The sequence below is a fragment of the Harpia harpyja genome, chromosome 4 (assembly GCF_026419915.1).
Source record: "Harpia harpyja isolate bHarHar1 chromosome 4, bHarHar1 primary haplotype, whole genome shotgun sequence".
Taxonomy (NCBI): Eukaryota; Metazoa; Chordata; class Aves; order Accipitriformes; family Accipitridae; genus Harpia; species Harpia harpyja.
In genome coordinates this window covers 45,008,350-45,025,555 of record NC_068943.1, presented here as the reverse complement: position 1 = coordinate 45,025,555, position 17,206 = coordinate 45,008,350, and the positions used below count along the sequence as shown (strand labels likewise).

General features: G+C 39.5%; 2 protein-coding genes across 2 annotated transcripts in view; both read right to left on the bottom strand.

Annotated features, from left to right (window-relative positions):
* Positions 1–13,957, bottom strand: part of LOC128141605 (uncharacterized) — a 32,195-nt gene extending 18,238 nt beyond the window's left edge. Inside the window, exons 1-17 of the mRNA XM_052786560.1 lie at positions 13,485–13,957; positions 12,359–12,527; positions 11,210–11,372; positions 10,687–10,875; positions 9,561–9,750; positions 9,241–9,380; positions 8,330–8,467; positions 7,302–7,522; positions 6,576–6,733; positions 5,514–5,741; positions 4,592–4,930; positions 3,485–3,883; positions 3,018–3,188; positions 2,360–2,517; positions 1,753–1,893; positions 1,130–1,268; positions 642–832 (exon numbers count right to left, since the gene is read on the bottom strand). Of these exons, the coding sequence (XP_052642520.1) occupies positions 642–832; positions 1,130–1,268; positions 1,753–1,893; positions 2,360–2,517; positions 3,018–3,188; positions 3,485–3,883; positions 4,592–4,930; positions 5,514–5,741; positions 6,576–6,733; positions 7,302–7,522; positions 8,330–8,467; positions 9,241–9,380; positions 9,561–9,750; positions 10,687–10,875; positions 11,210–11,372; positions 12,359–12,527; positions 13,485–13,542 (3,192 nt within the window). The 5' untranslated portion in view covers positions 13,543–13,957. The remainder of the gene's footprint in view (positions 1–641; positions 833–1,129; positions 1,269–1,752; positions 1,894–2,359; positions 2,518–3,017; positions 3,189–3,484; positions 3,884–4,591; positions 4,931–5,513; positions 5,742–6,575; positions 6,734–7,301; positions 7,523–8,329; positions 8,468–9,240; positions 9,381–9,560; positions 9,751–10,686; positions 10,876–11,209; positions 11,373–12,358; positions 12,528–13,484) is intronic.
* A 610-nt stretch (positions 13,958–14,567) lies between these two features.
* Positions 14,568–16,497, bottom strand: LOC128141480 (uncharacterized). Its single transcript, XM_052786217.1, has 4 exons — positions 16,342–16,497; positions 15,691–15,914; positions 15,153–15,317; positions 14,568–14,916 (listed from the first exon to the last, which is right to left on the bottom strand). Exons 1-4 carry the CDS (start codon positions 16,481–16,483, stop codon positions 14,674–14,676), a joined length of 774 nt encoding a protein of 257 aa, XP_052642177.1. The 5' UTR covers positions 16,484–16,497; the 3' UTR covers positions 14,568–14,673.
* Between the last annotated feature and the right edge of the window lie 709 nt (positions 16,498–17,206).

Genomic DNA, 17,206 nt, shown 5'->3' with positions numbered 1-17,206 from the left:
AATTCAGCTATGGAAATACCCTATCTGGATCGCACCTGGATCCAGCCCTACAGGGGATATGAACTGCTTTTTGGCAGAATGATACTTTCTGATCTCCTAGATCTGTTCCAGCTTTAACAGCTGTGATTTTATATGGTAGGTTGCATTTATTCTCTGTCAATGACTGCTCGGCTCCTGATATAAGGAGAATCTTCTCCACTCAGGAAAATAAAGGAAAGCATAGCATTTTTGTCAGGTGTCTTCTCTAACTCCAAAGTCCAGCCTGTGTCCGTTCCTAGCTCAGCCACTGCTGTTCTACAATTCTGTTGGAATTCTTTCCTTAATGAAATCCAGCTTCAATTACACAGTTCAATGAGACATTGTTGTTGCCAAAAGTCTATCATTAAATATCTGAGTGATGGGTGTCTAGGATGACTGGGGTTTTCACCATTTCTTTTTGTTGTTGTTGTTGATGTCTGTCTTTCTACTTTTTTTTTAATTTCTTTTTTTCTGATTGGGATTGAGAGAAGGCCAGGTGGGAAAGGGAAAACTCTTTATAAATAGCAGTTCCTGGAACATTTTACAGTGCCTCTCAAAGGTAGACCAGAGTGTTCTGTGGACTGAAACCATGGATGTTCAGCCCAACCCAGCAGGGACCTCACCTTTCTGAGCTTCAAGTTTGTTACTGTCTCAATACTTGAGATGTGGCTCCTTTGCTTTTCTCTCTCTATCAGCTGCATGTATACTCGTTCTTCTTCTAGTTGCATCTTTTCGATGAACTCCATCAGCTTCTCCAGTGCCTTTCTGATCTCCAACAGAACCTGTATTTCCTGTTCTTTTTCATCTCTGTCAGCTGTAAACAGCAAATATTAGCAGTAGCAAATATTAGCAGTAGCACCCATCTGATAATCTACTGGAAATTCAGAGAGCAAATCTGAAGTAATATGCCTTCTCAATGTGCTTCACCACATCTACATTCTTTATCTTTTAGAACAGCCCAATTTTCAGATCCTACCTTTGTATTGTCTTGCCTCAGGAGGACATAAGTAGTTTGTAAGGCTTAAGCTAACCTGTCAGAGGTAGCAAACATCACAGAAAATGATGTATGACTCTGCCTCCCTCTCTTCTGGTTGTAGCTACCCTTTTGTACCTTTGAATAGTAAGGATAGTTCGGTGGCCATCTGGCTACTGAAATATTTTGAGGTTCGTCTCTCAGCTTCCTGCAGAGAGGACCCTTTAAGAAAATGGCACATTTCCTCAATGTCTTTTACTTTTTCCTTGTATTTTATCTGTAAGAAATGGAAGAGGAGAAGGAGTTTTAGATAATATGCAAACTTGTGAGATACTGACCTGTTGTGATACTCTTTCTTCTGACAGATGAGAGCAAGAGGCTCATTTGATTACTGCTTTTTCCTAGCCTTTTAATTATTCTGATTGTGTAGAAACTGATTGCAAACCCCCTGTTACTGATACCGCTATGAATTGTGTTGTCCTTGCTGTGTATAGACAGATGCTGAATTTGAACTGTTGGTTATTCTGTTAGGACACCTGACACCATTCCCTTATACTGGGAATGATTGCACTGAAGTCACAACATCTCCATCTACATTTTTGGTTTGCACCGTACTGGGGTGGTGAGTGACTTGCACTCAGAACACCACCATCCTGGGTGCAGCATCAGTGATATTTGAATTTGATATGTGTGAACATATATTCCTTAAGGAATTTTTAAAGAACTTTCCTGAAGCCAGCTGTAAAAAGAATGCACCATACCTTCTGTGCCTTCCCCTCTTTTGCAGCATCAAGGACATGAAGAATTAGAGAGATCAGATTTTTAAGAAGCCCTTCTTCCTTTTTTCTTCTGCAATGCCAGTATATATGCTTTGAATTTATTTCCTTTTCTAGAAAGTCCAGCTGTAAAACAATGACAGACATAATAGCTCAGATTTGCAGGAAACTGAAGGAAGATTATAAACTTCATTGAAGCTAGTGATGAAATCTCCATTCAATGCTTTTGACAGCATATATACAACTTTGCTGCCACAGGGGATGAATGCTTTGCAGTCCTACATCTGTGCGTGTTATAATTCATGTCCGAGTGCAATGTGTGTTTCAGGGTAGGGGAAGGATATGAAATAGAAGGTACAAAGATCAGCAGAAGAAGATACAGATAGAAGGGACAGAAAAAGCAGGTAATGAAAAGAGGAGAGGTAAGTAAAATGACATACATATATTTCAGCTCATCTTGCACTGTAAGAGAATACTACTTGTGGGGCATAGAAAGTTGAAATTTCCTTTCAGTAGCGGAAAAGCATCAGCAAAGAATTTTGCACAGATGTCAAACCCATAAGTACAGATAGTTTGCTGGAGCTCTAATTACCAGATCTGGATCTGTAGCTCTTCTTGGTAAAACTCCAAGAGACTGAACAGTAGGAATTACATTGTGTGTCCAGGGGTTGGTTTGAGCACCTATAACAGGCCCAATTTCACCTGTAATTGGACTTATGGTTCTGGCACCAATAGTGATGGGGACAAGGCCTGTGGATAAAGAAAAACTAAGTATAATGCTTAGAATTTAGATAATTACTTCCAGCTGCAGCCCTAGTAAGCAGTTTTTATTAAAATTCAAAAGGAAATGACAATGTTTTCAAGTTGCCTAATGAAAAACAAACTGAATTTTCCTGAGCTGTAAATGCTATGTACCAAGTGTTGGACCAAGGCACTGCAGAGCTACACCTTCACATAGCATCTATTTATGGCCCCATCACTGAGAAGAACATCAGAATAGTTCTCCTAAAGAGTACAGTAGATTTTTGAAGGGTTGAAAGCCACAGTATGATTTGGTCTCAGTCCTAGCTCTTCTTCACCGTTATTCTGGTGTTGCTTGTTTTGAATGTATGCACCATGAAAATTGGTATTTTCCATTCAGTGTTGAGGTAGAAACCTGTCTGTTTTGGTAGGGTGATTTTCTCACTCTGAAAATAACATGTTCTTGTCTCTTTATTGTTTATATCACCCAATTGAATTTCCTACTCTACCTTTTCCGTTTCTGTCTTCCATTGTTCCTGCGAGAGGGGAAGGCTGCCTAGTGTTCCAGTCACAGTCTATTCCCAGAATTGGCACCATCAAACTGGACCCACCAGGATCTGGGATTTTCATTCCAAACACTGCAGGGATCCACATCTCTGTGCCAGGATATTTGATCATACCTAGTTTGTTCAAAAAAGATGAGAAACATAAATCATTAAATAGTTTTGTGATGAAAAGAACTGCTTTCACTTTCAGAGTCTTACAATGTTGTTATTTCTGCTACAGCTTCCAAATAATACCTGGCTGAGTTCATCATACTATTTGCTAGAGTGGCTATTTTGACAAAAAACTTCCTAGAAGTTTGAAGTGCTGATGTCTTGGCCAAATCCTGTGATGGAAATGTGTGCATAGCTGTAGCCTTCAGTGTAATGACACCTGTTTACTCCTTAAAATAGGCTGGTTGGTTTATACCTACCCAGTTTACCACCGTTACTCTTGAGACTTGAAGCTATTTCCCGTTTTTTCTCCAGGCTTTGCAAGCAATGTATTGCATGATAAAACCTAGTGGTGAAAGATTTCTTCATATCTTCTACTGAAGCCTTTAGTGCTGCTAATCTGTCTGCTGCTAGACAGGTATCTTCCAAAACTGATGCCTTAAACTGCTTTAGAGCATTCACCACATCGGTTTGCGATACCAGCCATTCAGCTTCCAACACTGCTTGGTAACCTCCACTGTGGGGCAGCACCTCATCTTGCCGAAGGTGAGCTCCATGTACCCGCGCTGTTTTCCCACTCAGAGGTTCGGTGAAGGAATCTCCAAGAAGCATTAGGTTTCTGGAAGGATCCACCAGCCCACCTAGAGGTATAACTTCTCCTGCAGTCAAGGAATGGGAAATGAGATTCAGAATATCACCTGGCAACTCATCATTCTGGTCCAGTCCTTCCCATTCAGAAAAAGGCACAATGATCATTTACTTCAATGGAAGCAGAAATAGGTCTAATAGGACACATGGAGTGGGGGGAGGTTTGAGGTTGTTTATAAAATAATTTGGCTCACAAAAAATGTTCTTAAATAGGTCTCCTAGTTTCTGCTTTAGAAGAAGATTAAGGTCCCCACTCCTTTTTTTGGGTCTAGTATATCTTCTAACTTGAGTCATAAAGAATATAGGTATGTGAAAATGCTTCTTAAAAATCTAGAACTTCAACCCCCCCCAAGCCTCTAAATAATGCATTTCATACTACTTTTAATATTTTAGTAGAGCAATTGGACCATCTTTAAGAGTCAAATCAACTTCAGTAGTTTGTGTCATAGTTAATGAATAATGACCTCAGATGTCTCTCACAGTTTCAATAGATAGTTTTATCGACCTTTGAAGTGATAAATTGTAAAATAAAACTATAGAAAAGAGAAGAATTACTGTCTGTAAAAGCTAAGTTGCACAACTGCTTCACAGTTGGCTCGACAGGAAAAGGCAAAGGTGTGAGGTGAACATAAACTTTTTAGGCTCATTCTGGTCTGTGCCTCAAATCAGTCAGGGGCAGGTTAAATGAACCAAACTTATCATGAAGAGCATTCACCTACCAGTGTTACTATCCAAACCGACTCCAAGTATTGGAACAATCTTGCCTCCCTCTGGCTCAGTCATAGGACCCCCAATCTCCAGAGGTGTCAACATGCCAGTAAGAGGGTTAAGGTATGTCCCACCAACAGTCAGCTTTTGCCCGCTGTGAGGATGGATTGTAACGCCAAGCACTGGAACTTCTATTTCTGTCACCGGATCTAGCATGAGTCCTCCCATACCAAACATTTTTTCAGGACACAGGACTGGAAGTTTTGTCTTCACGGGTAGGCCAGTGTTGGGACAAACTGGGTAAGGAATGTAGGGAAATATGGGCACTTCAGGCTTATGACGCTTAGCACCTACATGTAGAACCGGAAGAAATTTAACATGGTTATGCGAACTAATGCTAATGGCAAGGAAACCTTAGAGCTCAGAATGGAGACTATGGAGCTTTCAGAGGATGCTGATAGTAAAGGTTTGCTGTCTTTAGGTCCAGAATTAAATGAATGCATGTAAGCCCTTTCTGACAATTGTATGGGTTTTTTTAAATTTAATTTTTGCTTTGGCCATTCCCTTAAAGTTGCAAGTTTCTCAAGATATAATGGTTTTTATAGTTTAATGAACAGAGGGGCTGAAATCTGTCAGAAATGAGGAATACCTCAACGCTTCCTTGTATACAAGCCTTGTAACATCTAATACATCTTATCCACAGCAAGTCTTATATCAAGCTGAACACCACTATCTTCTAGTGTCATGCTAATGAGAAGTTTTCTCAGATTTTCTTTAGGTTTTCTTATGGCAAAAGTACATGCGAGTACAGCAAGTTGAAGGGTTTTGTTTGTTTGTTTGTTTGGTTTGGTTTGTTTTAACCAGTACCTCCACTATAACTGTACTGCACAAATAGACAGATGGATCAATTGATCATTGCATTGTGGCACTTACCTGAAGCAGAATCAACAGCACAGACCAGCCTAGATCTGATGGGATCATAACCAACGTTACCAGCTACGTGAAGTACCTTTCCAGTCTCAGGATGCAGAAAATGATTGCTAGGTACCGGCCCAGGGCACTGACTGGTCAGCAGCATGGTGCAGTGTGGGTAGGGAGTTAACAATCCAGTGACAGGATCCACGCAGACAACATCAGGTGCTCGGGCAGTGCCATTTGAGTCTAAGAGCAGTTTACAATAGACAGGGGTGGGGGAGAAGAAACAGCCTGTAGGCCTTGCAGAAGGAGGGTGGGGGGTTGCTAGTTTTTCAGAAATCGTATGCAAGGGCAGAGATGGGGTGAGAATAAACTAATCTTTCTACTGCCTTTTACAGAAGATGACTGTGGGGAAAAGTCTATAGTACGTGGCAATTTGATTATCTCTCTACCATGTCTGCATGAGTTTCATAACAGTGAGGAGACTGATGTTTCATGAATGTTCTTTCAGGAGTTTAGATTTCATTGCCTCAGTCTGCAACGTTCATTTAAACATCCAAGGTCAGTTTCATTGTCCTTTTTTTACTTCTGTTCCCTTTAGAAGGGGGAAAGCAAGAGGTGTCTTGGTGTCAGGGTACCTTTTACATTTTGTCATACCAAAACACGTGCAACAATATTAGAAAGCAGACAAACACATAGGAGCAAATCAATTGAACTAATTGAGACTTGCCTACAGAAGAGTTCATTTCCCTCTCTGTTGCTAGCAGATAATTAGCAAGTACCCAGTCAAAGATCCTGATGAGTGCAAATCTGACATTCTTCCTAAGAAGCAATGTAGAAGAGTTCTACTGTTGACTTTGCTTTTGTAACAACCCCTTAATGCACAAGTTGTTAGTGGGAACTCAGTGAGGACATAGTTTTCTATGTACAGTCTCTTTTGACTTTGCTATTAGCTCTTTCGTGACCTAGCTATTTTTGTGACCTATATTTTGTATATTTTGTGACTTATGCTACACCGGCCTGCCTACACTTCCTTACACACTAACAATTTTCAAACAAATTTCTAGAGGTTGTAGTTACCCACTAGCTCTTCCTTGGTAAGTATCCTGGTTTTAGCTTTGTTAAGAAGGTGAGCTCCTGTTCCTTCACCCAGTACTCCCCATGCTTTGAGGCGGTGACTCTCCTTTATTATTATGCTTGACATCTTGCTGCTTGCAGCCTCTATCTGGGCTAACAGGCTGGAATTCAAGAGATAAAGATGGTTACTCTACTCAACATCTGAAGATAAGGTAAAACAATGTAAACGGAGCAGTAAAGGAAGAATTTTGATGGACATGCAAATGATATCTGCACTTTGGCAATTAGAGAGCTTGATGAGTATTTGCTTTGGCTAATGCAGTAAAAAAGATCACTTTCCTGTTTCTCTGTTTTCTTGTTAATGACATCATTCTGATTCTGACAGTGATAAGACACGTCAGAGCATGGATGGCACACTGTCTAGAACTTGTGTGATATCCCAGAGCCAAATCAGTTGGTAGCATGAGAAAGGACGCTCAAAATATTGTTGTCCCTGAGATTATGATGGGAGTCTCTTCAGAGTTCATGTGTCTGTCTGAGATTTTCTAGGCTTGCTTTACATAAACATGAAAATTATGATCTGTATCATCTGACCTTCTGGATCAAGAATCAGTTTTCAGCTTCCAGGTATATGTACTGCCAACCACAAGCCAACCTAATTGCTTGCCACAAATGCTTTCTAGCTAGCAAAAAGAAAGTTGTAGCAGAATTTTGCAGTATGTTTATTACCTTGCACAGTCTGGCTGAGACAGTGTTGTTTGGTTTTCTTTACAAGCCACTTTATTTGTCAGCATCTCTGCCAATCTCACCACCTCTCTCAAGGCAGAATTGAACATGACACAATGCTCTTCCTGACATTTCAGATCATGCTGTAATAAGTGCATCTGTTTGTTCACACTTTCCTCATATTCAGCAGCCAACTGTTTCCTTTGCTGCATCTCTTCTTCTGCCTAGGTGGAATATAAAATCCAAACATCTCTTCTGTTTGTTTAATCCAAATGTAAACAGAGATAGCAACTTTTCTGCCCTTTATTAAAATGGCAAAGATTAGAAATTTAAAATAATTTTGATGTGTTCATTTGAATTTGAGCATACACATGCTGACAGCTCTAATATGCTGAATTACAATTATCTAGTACATCAGTGATCAGCACGCATCCAGATCTGAGTAAGCTAATAACTTAGGGGTATCCTTTTAACAAGTGATGTTAAGTCCATAAGAAAGAATTAGCTTTTGCAACTCCTTACTGTGTAGCATACACATTTTCCCAAGTGAAACAATGAGTATATTTCTGTTTTCAAGACATGAAATCTGTCGTTCTTAGAACTTCTGTAACAATGTAAACAAGTACAGTTCTAATGTGGAAAAAGAAGTTGCAACACATGCTCAAACATGCAATTTATGTTGTTTTCAAAGCTGAAACCTCTGCTACTGAAGCAGAGAGACAAGAGCTCCCAGAAGAAGAGATGGGATGCATGGATGTATCAGATGATGAAAAGAGAAGAAAAAAAATGAGTAATCTTTCAGAGATATGTTTCTGTGTTAGCACGAAGCAGTAACAGCAACTTTAAATGCTTTAAAGGCCCAGTGTAGCCTGTTGCTCACAGACATTACAATGTTAATTGTTTTGCAGCCTATGAAATGTCTACAATTCCAAAAATGAGGTTTTACATGACCATGCCTATAATTATGAAAAGAGAGTACTGAGAATTTCATTTGTTGCTCCATGTGTAAATGTTGCTGAACTGGGCTCTACCTGCTGTTTTGCTTTTAAGTAAGCCTCTGTCATTGTGCTCTCATAAGCCTCCATCTCTTCTGGGATACTCAGTGTCTTTATCCAAAGGTTTTTCAGTGAAGATATTTCACTCGTAAGCTTGCAATATATATTTTTCACCTGAGGTCCAAAAAAAAAAAAAAGAAAGAAAAAAAATTATATATTAGGACTGTAAGAGATGGTTTGTAGATGGTGAAGTCTCTCTTCAAAATAGATGCCTCTATGTAATTAAAACACATGCTGGTATCCGAGTTTTCAGTACAAAACACATTAATGCTAGCTTGTCTCAGATTAGGGTTTGATGATTTCTCCACGCTACTCATCTGTTAACTGTGTGCTGCAGTGCCAGCTCCCTTTACTGTCCTTTAAACCACAAATGAAGTTAGATGAGTATTACAGATAGATTTATCATTAGGGCTGTGAAATGCTATCCCATTGACTTCAGCTGAGAGATTATTATAAAATTCAAATAACAGAATGAGGCTCCATATCTGTGTTACTGTGTATTCATTTATTCATTTATATTTCTCCTCAATTTAATCTGCAGCTCTCAAGTGTTTGACTAGGAAATCCATATTATTTTCATTTTACAGGTGAAAAGTTGAGGCTGAGAGATGAAGTCACTTTCCAAAAATTATATCAGTTCAGTTCTGAACCATAAGAAAACCAAAATGTTCTGCCTTAAGGTCACTACTCTTCCTACTATGTTACATGGTATAAACAACATGCTTAAGAATATGGGTACATATTTGTGTTTCATGTTCTAATAAGATGAAAATTTGAATAAAGCATGTACCTAATAACCAAAGGCTAATGAAACAATGGTAACAGACAAAGTTACATGTTTTAGGCTCTTTCTACATAAATATGAGTAGACCCATAACACAATTTACCTCTTCTTTGAAATGGCCCAGTTTGGTTGTAACAGATAGTGACTGTCTCAGCAAAAGTTCAAAGAAAACATTGGTATTAAATGATTCAAGGTCAATCTGTTCTTCAGGCTCCCAAACATTACCCCTTTTCAGGAAGCAGGCTGAAACATGGATATTCATTTATTAGTTTTTTTTTCATTTAAGACTGTTTTTTGAACAAAGGATGCGTGTAAATCACTGAACTTAGCAGCCATTGCACATTGCTAAACATGGGATTCTGGCTCCATTATATGCAAGTAACCAGGTAGACCCACTGTTGTTTAGCCTTTTTGTTATCTGACCTGTTCCACCAGTGCTGCAAGAGTCATCATCCATACTGCCTTTGTTCTGCAGTGAGGGGTGACATTTTTTAATGGAAAAGACTGTTGATACATTGGAGGAATAGCTGTCCAGATTATACTTCAGCTGCTGCCTTCGAAATGGAGGGCAGGTAGTGCCTTTCTGCGACCAGCTAAGTCCCTGACAAAGAAGCTGCAAAATACAACAAAATTAAACAAATAAGTTCCTTTTCTTATTTTGACATGTTGTATTAATGTGATTCACACCTTATTCACTCAACGAGCAGAATGCATCATCACCTGTTAGGCAAAGACCCTGAGGGTCTGTTTTCTAAGTACCTCATTAAAGTAATCTGTTCTAAAACAGAAGAATAGCAATCCCAGCAGATAAGGCTGAAACCAAGGGGAGGGAAGTATAGTTATCTGTTGTTTGGACCTGCTGGATGAATAAATCACATTTTCTATTGTTACCTCTGTAGTCTGGTTACAGAAAAAGCCGGTTGATTTCAGAACATCCTAGAAACATAAAGGAATGGCTGTCTGGGGGATTAACAGTCTGAAGGACCATCTTGGTTTTTAATTGCGAAAGAGTACATCTGATCTCAGGTATGCTGTGGTTACTGGGACTTTTGTCTGAATAAGGAGTACAAAACTGAATGTCACATGAATGACCATTGGAGAAACTTGTTCATGACTGACAGTTCTTCATAATAGCTTTCCAGGACTTATCTATGTCTTCTTTATTTTGAGGCAGGCTTGGTCAGACATTAAAGAAAAAATAATTATCCTCTCATTGATGATCTCATTCCTTCCCAAAGAGATGTGGGTTGTGAAGAAATTTATTATGGTTTGATCTAATGAATCAGAAAATAGGAATTAAATTCACCTATACCTTGAGGGTCTCAAAGTGGCCTATGTAACAGGTAAATATACTGGGGCTTTGGTGGTGCTAGATCAATTCATAGGGATGAATTTTACCCCATATATAAAACATGAGGTTGAGTTACAATTTACAATTAGAAATTTTCAGCTTTATAGGTGATGCCTAAGGGAATAGAGAGCTTGCAGGTTCATTGCCCAAAATCTTGTAATATCCTTTAAAAACAAGTTTTGTGTAACTGTTACTTACTGCCAATACCACAGAGGCAATAAGCAATATGAGAAGTCCTGTGATTACTCCAGTAATTGCTGTCCAGTCAGGTTTCAGTAGGAGGTCTCGGTTTTTTGCAATGCCCACCTGTACAGCATATCTGGGTGTTGTGGGGAAGAATGGTCCCTCTTCATAACACTGTCCTCCAAGTGGCATGACCCTAACATACTTAATGAAATGAGCATAAATAGAAAGGCCAGTCACATATATTGCATCTGCTTTAAATATGCATGCTGATTTAAATACAAAGTGTTATTTTGTCTGTTACACTCAGTCAAAGCTTTGCAGCAGTTGCACCATTTTCAACTCATACACATAGCACACATGCATGCAAACTCACATATTTATTGCTGTACTCACCTGTACAGTATCATGTAAAAAATGAAAAGATGCTCACTATTATTTTTAAAATTTCCTGTGTTTCCAAACATTCATATGGAACATGAAATGCTTTACTAAGAGGGACATTATAAACGCAAAGACAGAATTCCTTGATACAAACCATTCTTTTGTGCCTGTTGCTACTCAGCTGTAGCACGTAGGTACCAGGGTGCTGGAACTGGAAAAGGAAGAAGAAGAATTTTTGGGAGGCCTCTCTTACTTGCTCTCTGAGGCTTCGAAGGTCTCCCCAGTCAAATTCAGCATTTGTGTTGTACAGGTTGTTTCTAGAAGCAAAAGTACAAAAGTCAGTTCTTGTCATTACCCATTTTTTTTTTTGTGTAGGCTCATAATTACAGCAGAGATTTACTAAGGCATAGTTGTCACTCAAGATTCATCAACACCACTAAATAACTGAGGATCAGTGTGAGTTTAGGCACAACCTCTAATTGCCCACACAGCTCCACTGTTTACTCACCCCCTGCTTTGTTTTGGGTTGCTCCAATTAGCTCTCTCCAAAACAAATGTGAAGTAGCAGGAATTAACCCTAAGCAGCATGGACGTTTATTTAGCAGTGAAGAAATATTCACTGGACCCCTTATAGGTGTTTAATCACCACAGATGTCAACATGGAGAACATGGAAAGCACGTGTAGTTTTTATTATTGATTACCTGTCCCTGGTTTTATTTGTATGCTTTGAAACTGGATGAATGGCAGAGATGAAATAAAAACAGGCCATAGGGGAAGAAACCCACAAAACCACCCACACAAATAAAAGCCACAAAGGGAGAGCTCCTAAGGCTTTCAGTGCAGTAGGAACTACTTGTTCCCATTTGGGCTAGTTTACCAAAACCTAAACCTTAGCTCCATTAAGATCCTAAAACTCAATAACTACAAGAAAGGAAAGAGAACTTAAGGTCAGCTAGAGGGACTATACAGCATAAGTCAGTGAGAAGTCAAGTTGCAAAGAGTGTGAACACAGGTCAGAAATAGCATCAGCAAGACATCAGGAACGGTGTGTATATATTTAATTTTGCTTATTTTAATAAGTGAATGTTATTCTCTTAACAACTTACATGTTGTTTCCTACTGTGCCACAATGTCTTCTCTGTCAAAAAGACACTGAAGTATGTTTAATAATGAGATTTCTACTTTTCCTAGTCATGTTTTCCCTTAATTCTATGTTGAAAAAAGTGAAAGCTTCAGCCTTGTTTCCTAGCTTAAGTAAAAGTGCATTAGCTAAGTTCTTCTACATTCAGCATTTGTACTTACACATCATAAACTGGGTAGTGCTCCTTGGAGACAATGAACATGATGGTAACATTAACATTAATGCACGTGGTAGGATTTAAGATGCCAGTAAATATGATTTTTGATGTGGAGTTTGAAGGTCTCAGGCTTTGTACCCGGGAAGGCCTGCGTTCCTCATGGCCAGCCTTAACTGTAAAAGCACAGACCTCATTAGGTTTGGATCATTACTGATCATTTTCTCTCTACAGAACAACTGCAGGATATAGCATTTCCTTTTCATTTTTATGACTAAGCTTTATACATGCACATTTGGTTTCTAGAATAAGGTTTACTGTCAAGACAGCATGCAAACATGCCACTGGCATTTTCCTGACATTGAATAATTGTGCATCACATTTTCTTGTCTTTTTGCAACAGCTCTGGTGAGGTGCATCTGGTAAAGCAGCAGCACTTCTTGCAAAATCAGCAGCCTTTATAAGGGATCTGTCCCTTTATGCCTATAGATTTGAGGGTATCTCTGCAGACACTAAAGGAGGACTTGAGTCCTGCTCTCCAAGAGGAATGCAGGTGGAAGGAATAGTAAGTGATCTGACATGCCCAAAGCTGAGGAGAGGATGGTGTAAATTAGAACTGAAGAATGGAGCTAGACTGCAGATCAGGACTACTAAGCAAAAGGAGAGATGTGGGAGGAAATGAGGGAAGTTCAGCTCTGGTAGTTGCTCCTGGGCTCTGTGCTCCCTGCATACCTGTGGACATGATGGTGGTAGCAGTGTTAGCAGGCTGTGTGCCAGGTCATGTGCACACCCAGGTGGAGGCATTCAATAGTTGCCCACACAGTTGTTCCTCATTGCCCCTGAGGAAAAGGCAGGGGGCTCGAGGGAAGTATTCTGTTGACCAGTGAGTTTGGACTGTGATTGTAGAGGTTCTGACTTTGTGGTTGTAGAGAAGGTAAAGCTTTTTGTCTGACTTCACTATGCTCAGTGTGAACAGCTTCTCCAGGAATTTGAACATGGTGAGGTCTGTTTGATTTAACTCTTGTTATTTCCTATTTAGGTTAGCACTGGATATGGTTGATATGACAGAGCACAATTAAGTGTTAGAGAAGCTGTAGTAAATACATGCTTTGGAGCTTTACAGGAGAACTTACCTGGAGCTGTTGCTGAAGAAGGCCTATTTTTGTGGTGTGATGAAGCTTCATTTAGCATGATGAAGTTGTGAAATAGTTGCGGGTCAGGATTATACACCCCTAAAAATCCTTTCCCTGAAGTTGTATAAAAAACATTGGTCACTTCTGGTTTTCAGTATGTTGGACTTTGCTTTTCCTTCTAGTTTATAGAATATCCGCTCACCAAAGACCCCAAGTAAGACTTACAAAATCTAAACCCAAATGGTATACTTTTTAGTACATTCCTCTTATTCTAGGGCAGTGCTTTAAAATGCTTGGGCCTTACTCAAAGCCTTTAGGGTTTGTTTGGTGTTGCAAGACCTGTTCCTTAAGTAGCAACTGGTTTAACTTGGCTGAAGTCAAGGAAACAGTGCAAAGGTACCACGGGCAAATGATTCTATCCTATTGTTATTACTAAATTTTCACGTTTGTGCAAATAGTGCTCTTGGCCTATGGCTTGGTTCTGGAATCCTGGGGAAAAAAATGTATCTACTTCTAATTCTACTTGGTAAAAACACATTAAAATCTGAAGCCCAAGAGAAAATCTGTACAGATAAAGGACCTGAGAAGGGAGTCCTTTGACAGGCAAAGATACTCTTCATCTCAGTTTATCATAATTTAGGGAATGGGAAGAAATCTCTGAATATCTGTCCTTTCCTGTAATACTGGAAATATGCAGATTTCAGATGAATGTTCTGGGATTGAGTGAGATGAATTTTGCATGGAGTGATGAATTTGTATTGCTGCATGCTATCAGGATATAAGCATCAAGATTTCTTATTGTTTGTGTTATAAATACCATGGGAAGGCTTGTTATGTATAAAAGCCATTTAATACCCAAATAATACTATAGCTCTTGTTATTCTTTCCCTTACCACTCATTTTCACGATGTATGTTGGATGGGTATATTTGCTTTGTTCTGAAGTGCAGATGCCTTTTAAAGAGAAATATGGTCTTAGTAGAACTGTTCTTAATTCTTCTAAGAAAACAGCAGTCTAGTAGAAAAAGAGTTCAGAAATTTTTTTACATTAATTTTTCACACAGTTGTAATATAAGAGCAGGTACAAAAATACACTATGCATATAATACAATAGTGCCTGGGTGTTTTGTTTGTTGCTTTCTATAATTTCCTAAGAAAAAAGGGATGAGGGTGTTCTTTGGTTAAGACTACTAAAAGTCTAGAAAGCCTAGCAAAAATAGGTAGATTGTGAAAATAACCGCAGCTTTTACCTTGTTCCCATTTCTGTAAGTGATAAAAAGCTGAGCATTTTTCTCTGCACAAGTGACCTGCAGAGTATCTCTTTGTTGTCTTTTACACTGAGAATTACACACACTTTCCAGACTGTCAGTTTGACAAATGCAGAGGCCAAGACCCTTGTCATAGCCTTGATAATCTCTGGGGACAGTACAAACCTGTGGGAGGAAAAAAAGGAATTAAATAGCAGTACAAGTAATGTCCAGGTGTTCCTTAAGTGAGCAGGGAAATCTGGGCTTTCTATTTCAGGCTGAAGAAAAGGCAAAACCTCCTGTGAAAACACTAATAACGCTTGCCATGCTGTCTGTGCCTTCTGAAGGAAGAGCTTGGGAGTTTGCTTTTAGGGCAGTTTCTGCATGGTCTTTGGATTTAACTTATGCAAAAATTGAAATACCTTCTCCGAGCAATAATGAACCCATTCTTTCTTGGTTAAACACTGTCCTTCCTGATTTCGGGAGGCTGAATCTCGACAAATATCATATGCTTGTCTAACACAGTGTCTTCCATCACCTAAGGATGTCCAATAACCTGGAGGGCATGTGCAGCGAGCGTCACGGGGCTGCAAGAAAAAAACAGGTATTTGTTTAGGAACCTATAGTCTCATGCAAATACTGTTCTGTACCTTGCTGCATTAAGCATTGCACCTTATCTGACCAAGGTCAGATGGAACTTGATGTCCATACACATACCCTTTACCTTCCAGCAAAGGGGGAGGATTGAAGAAACTCAGAACATCTATAGATCTGGTGTCCCCGTCCCCCTCCCTGTGGTCTGTGTAGTTGGAAATGAGGTGTAGGACTGAAGGCTGTCAATGCTAAAGAGAGAGACTGAATAGGGCAGTGCAGCTGAGGTAGAGAGAATGAAGAAGAAAGTGTGAAATAATATTGATGTGTGTAAAGACTGAACAGCTTTCACCGGGACTGCTCCTGTACCTGAAACACCTGACCTTTCCCAAGACAGATGCATGTCTCTTGCCCTTCTGCAGGCTGCACTGCCTCTGAGCCACATGGAAGACATGCTTTTTGGCCAGGCATGGGATTAAAGAAATCCACTGGGCATGTCAAGCAGCTGTGTGATATCAATGCTGCTCCTTCTGAACGAAAAGTTCCTGGGGGACACGGAACTGGTGTGATGCTTCCTTCAGGGCAGAAAAAGCCTTTGAACAACAACAACAAAAATTCTTGTCAATTTTTCTTGTATAATGCAGCTGTATTATGTAGATGGATGAGTTAGTGTCTTTCCAGTTTAAATATTGAAGCTTATTTATGTCATAACACTCAAATCAGTTAAATGAATCCTGCTTCAACAAAAATATTCTCTCATTTCCATATTATTTTACCATGCAGTACAGAAAGGAAGTCCTCTGATAAGCAAATCTTATTAGAATAAAATTGAATGCTCTCTACTTGCTGTTTAAGCTTACTTAGCTTTTACGATATGAATTTCAGCAAGCCCAATTGATTACCTAAGGGGTCCTGTAGCATTCAGCAAAATTAAAGTCTGACTCCATTTTTATTGAGCAGTATGTGTTTGAGAAACATTCTAAAGAAGCTAATAATCTGTGGTAAATTATCTACAAATACCTGCTGGACAAATTGTCACATTCTGTTCTCTTCTTTTGCAGTAAATTCCACTTGGACAGTCCTCATCTTTTTGAAGTTGTAGTTCCCCATTGTCACAAGGCAAGCTTGAAAAAATATAGAAAATGAAGAGGAAGAGGGCCATTTCTCTATCACACTGAACAGTTTGAATTGCCAAATGTGGGTAAGTATCAGACATGCATAAGGAGAGCTTTCCTTTCAGCCACTGAATATTTAATGGCCAGTGAAAGTTAAAACATGCTAATGTATCAGTGTAAAATATTCATGGAAGTTACTTGAGCCTATTGTACTCCCCTACAGGTCATATAACAGAACCTGTACTCTGTCCAGTCTAAAGAATTTACATATGAAATATTACTGTTGTAGCACAGATAAGTGCTTATTTATAACTATAGACAATTTGCTACTGTACCTTGTAATCTGAAGTTTTCAGGGTCCCTACAGCAGCTATGATTTTTCCAAGTTTAAGTTACCACAAGGGATCATCTGTTAGTATGGGATATGCTAGGTTTTATGTTGGGGATAGGCTGTATAGTTTGTGACGAGCATAAAACAAAAAAACTGTTAAGCAATTTGTGTCTTCTCGGTGTTTACTGTAGCAACTGTAATTATTCATGGCTGTTTTGTCCCCTCCGTCTTTCAAGACCTGCGGCAGATCCTTGAATGCAGTTCGGGGACCTGCTTTTGAACGCTCTCCGCTTTTTCCGTTCTTCGGGGGTTTTAAAGGTGGAAAACCCAGCAAGTGCTTCTAAACTCGCTCCCCAGCAGAGCAAGGCTCTTGTCCTGGCAGCCGAGCACCTCTTCCCACGGCAGAGGGCAGCCGGGCTTCTCGTCAGGGCCGGGGAAG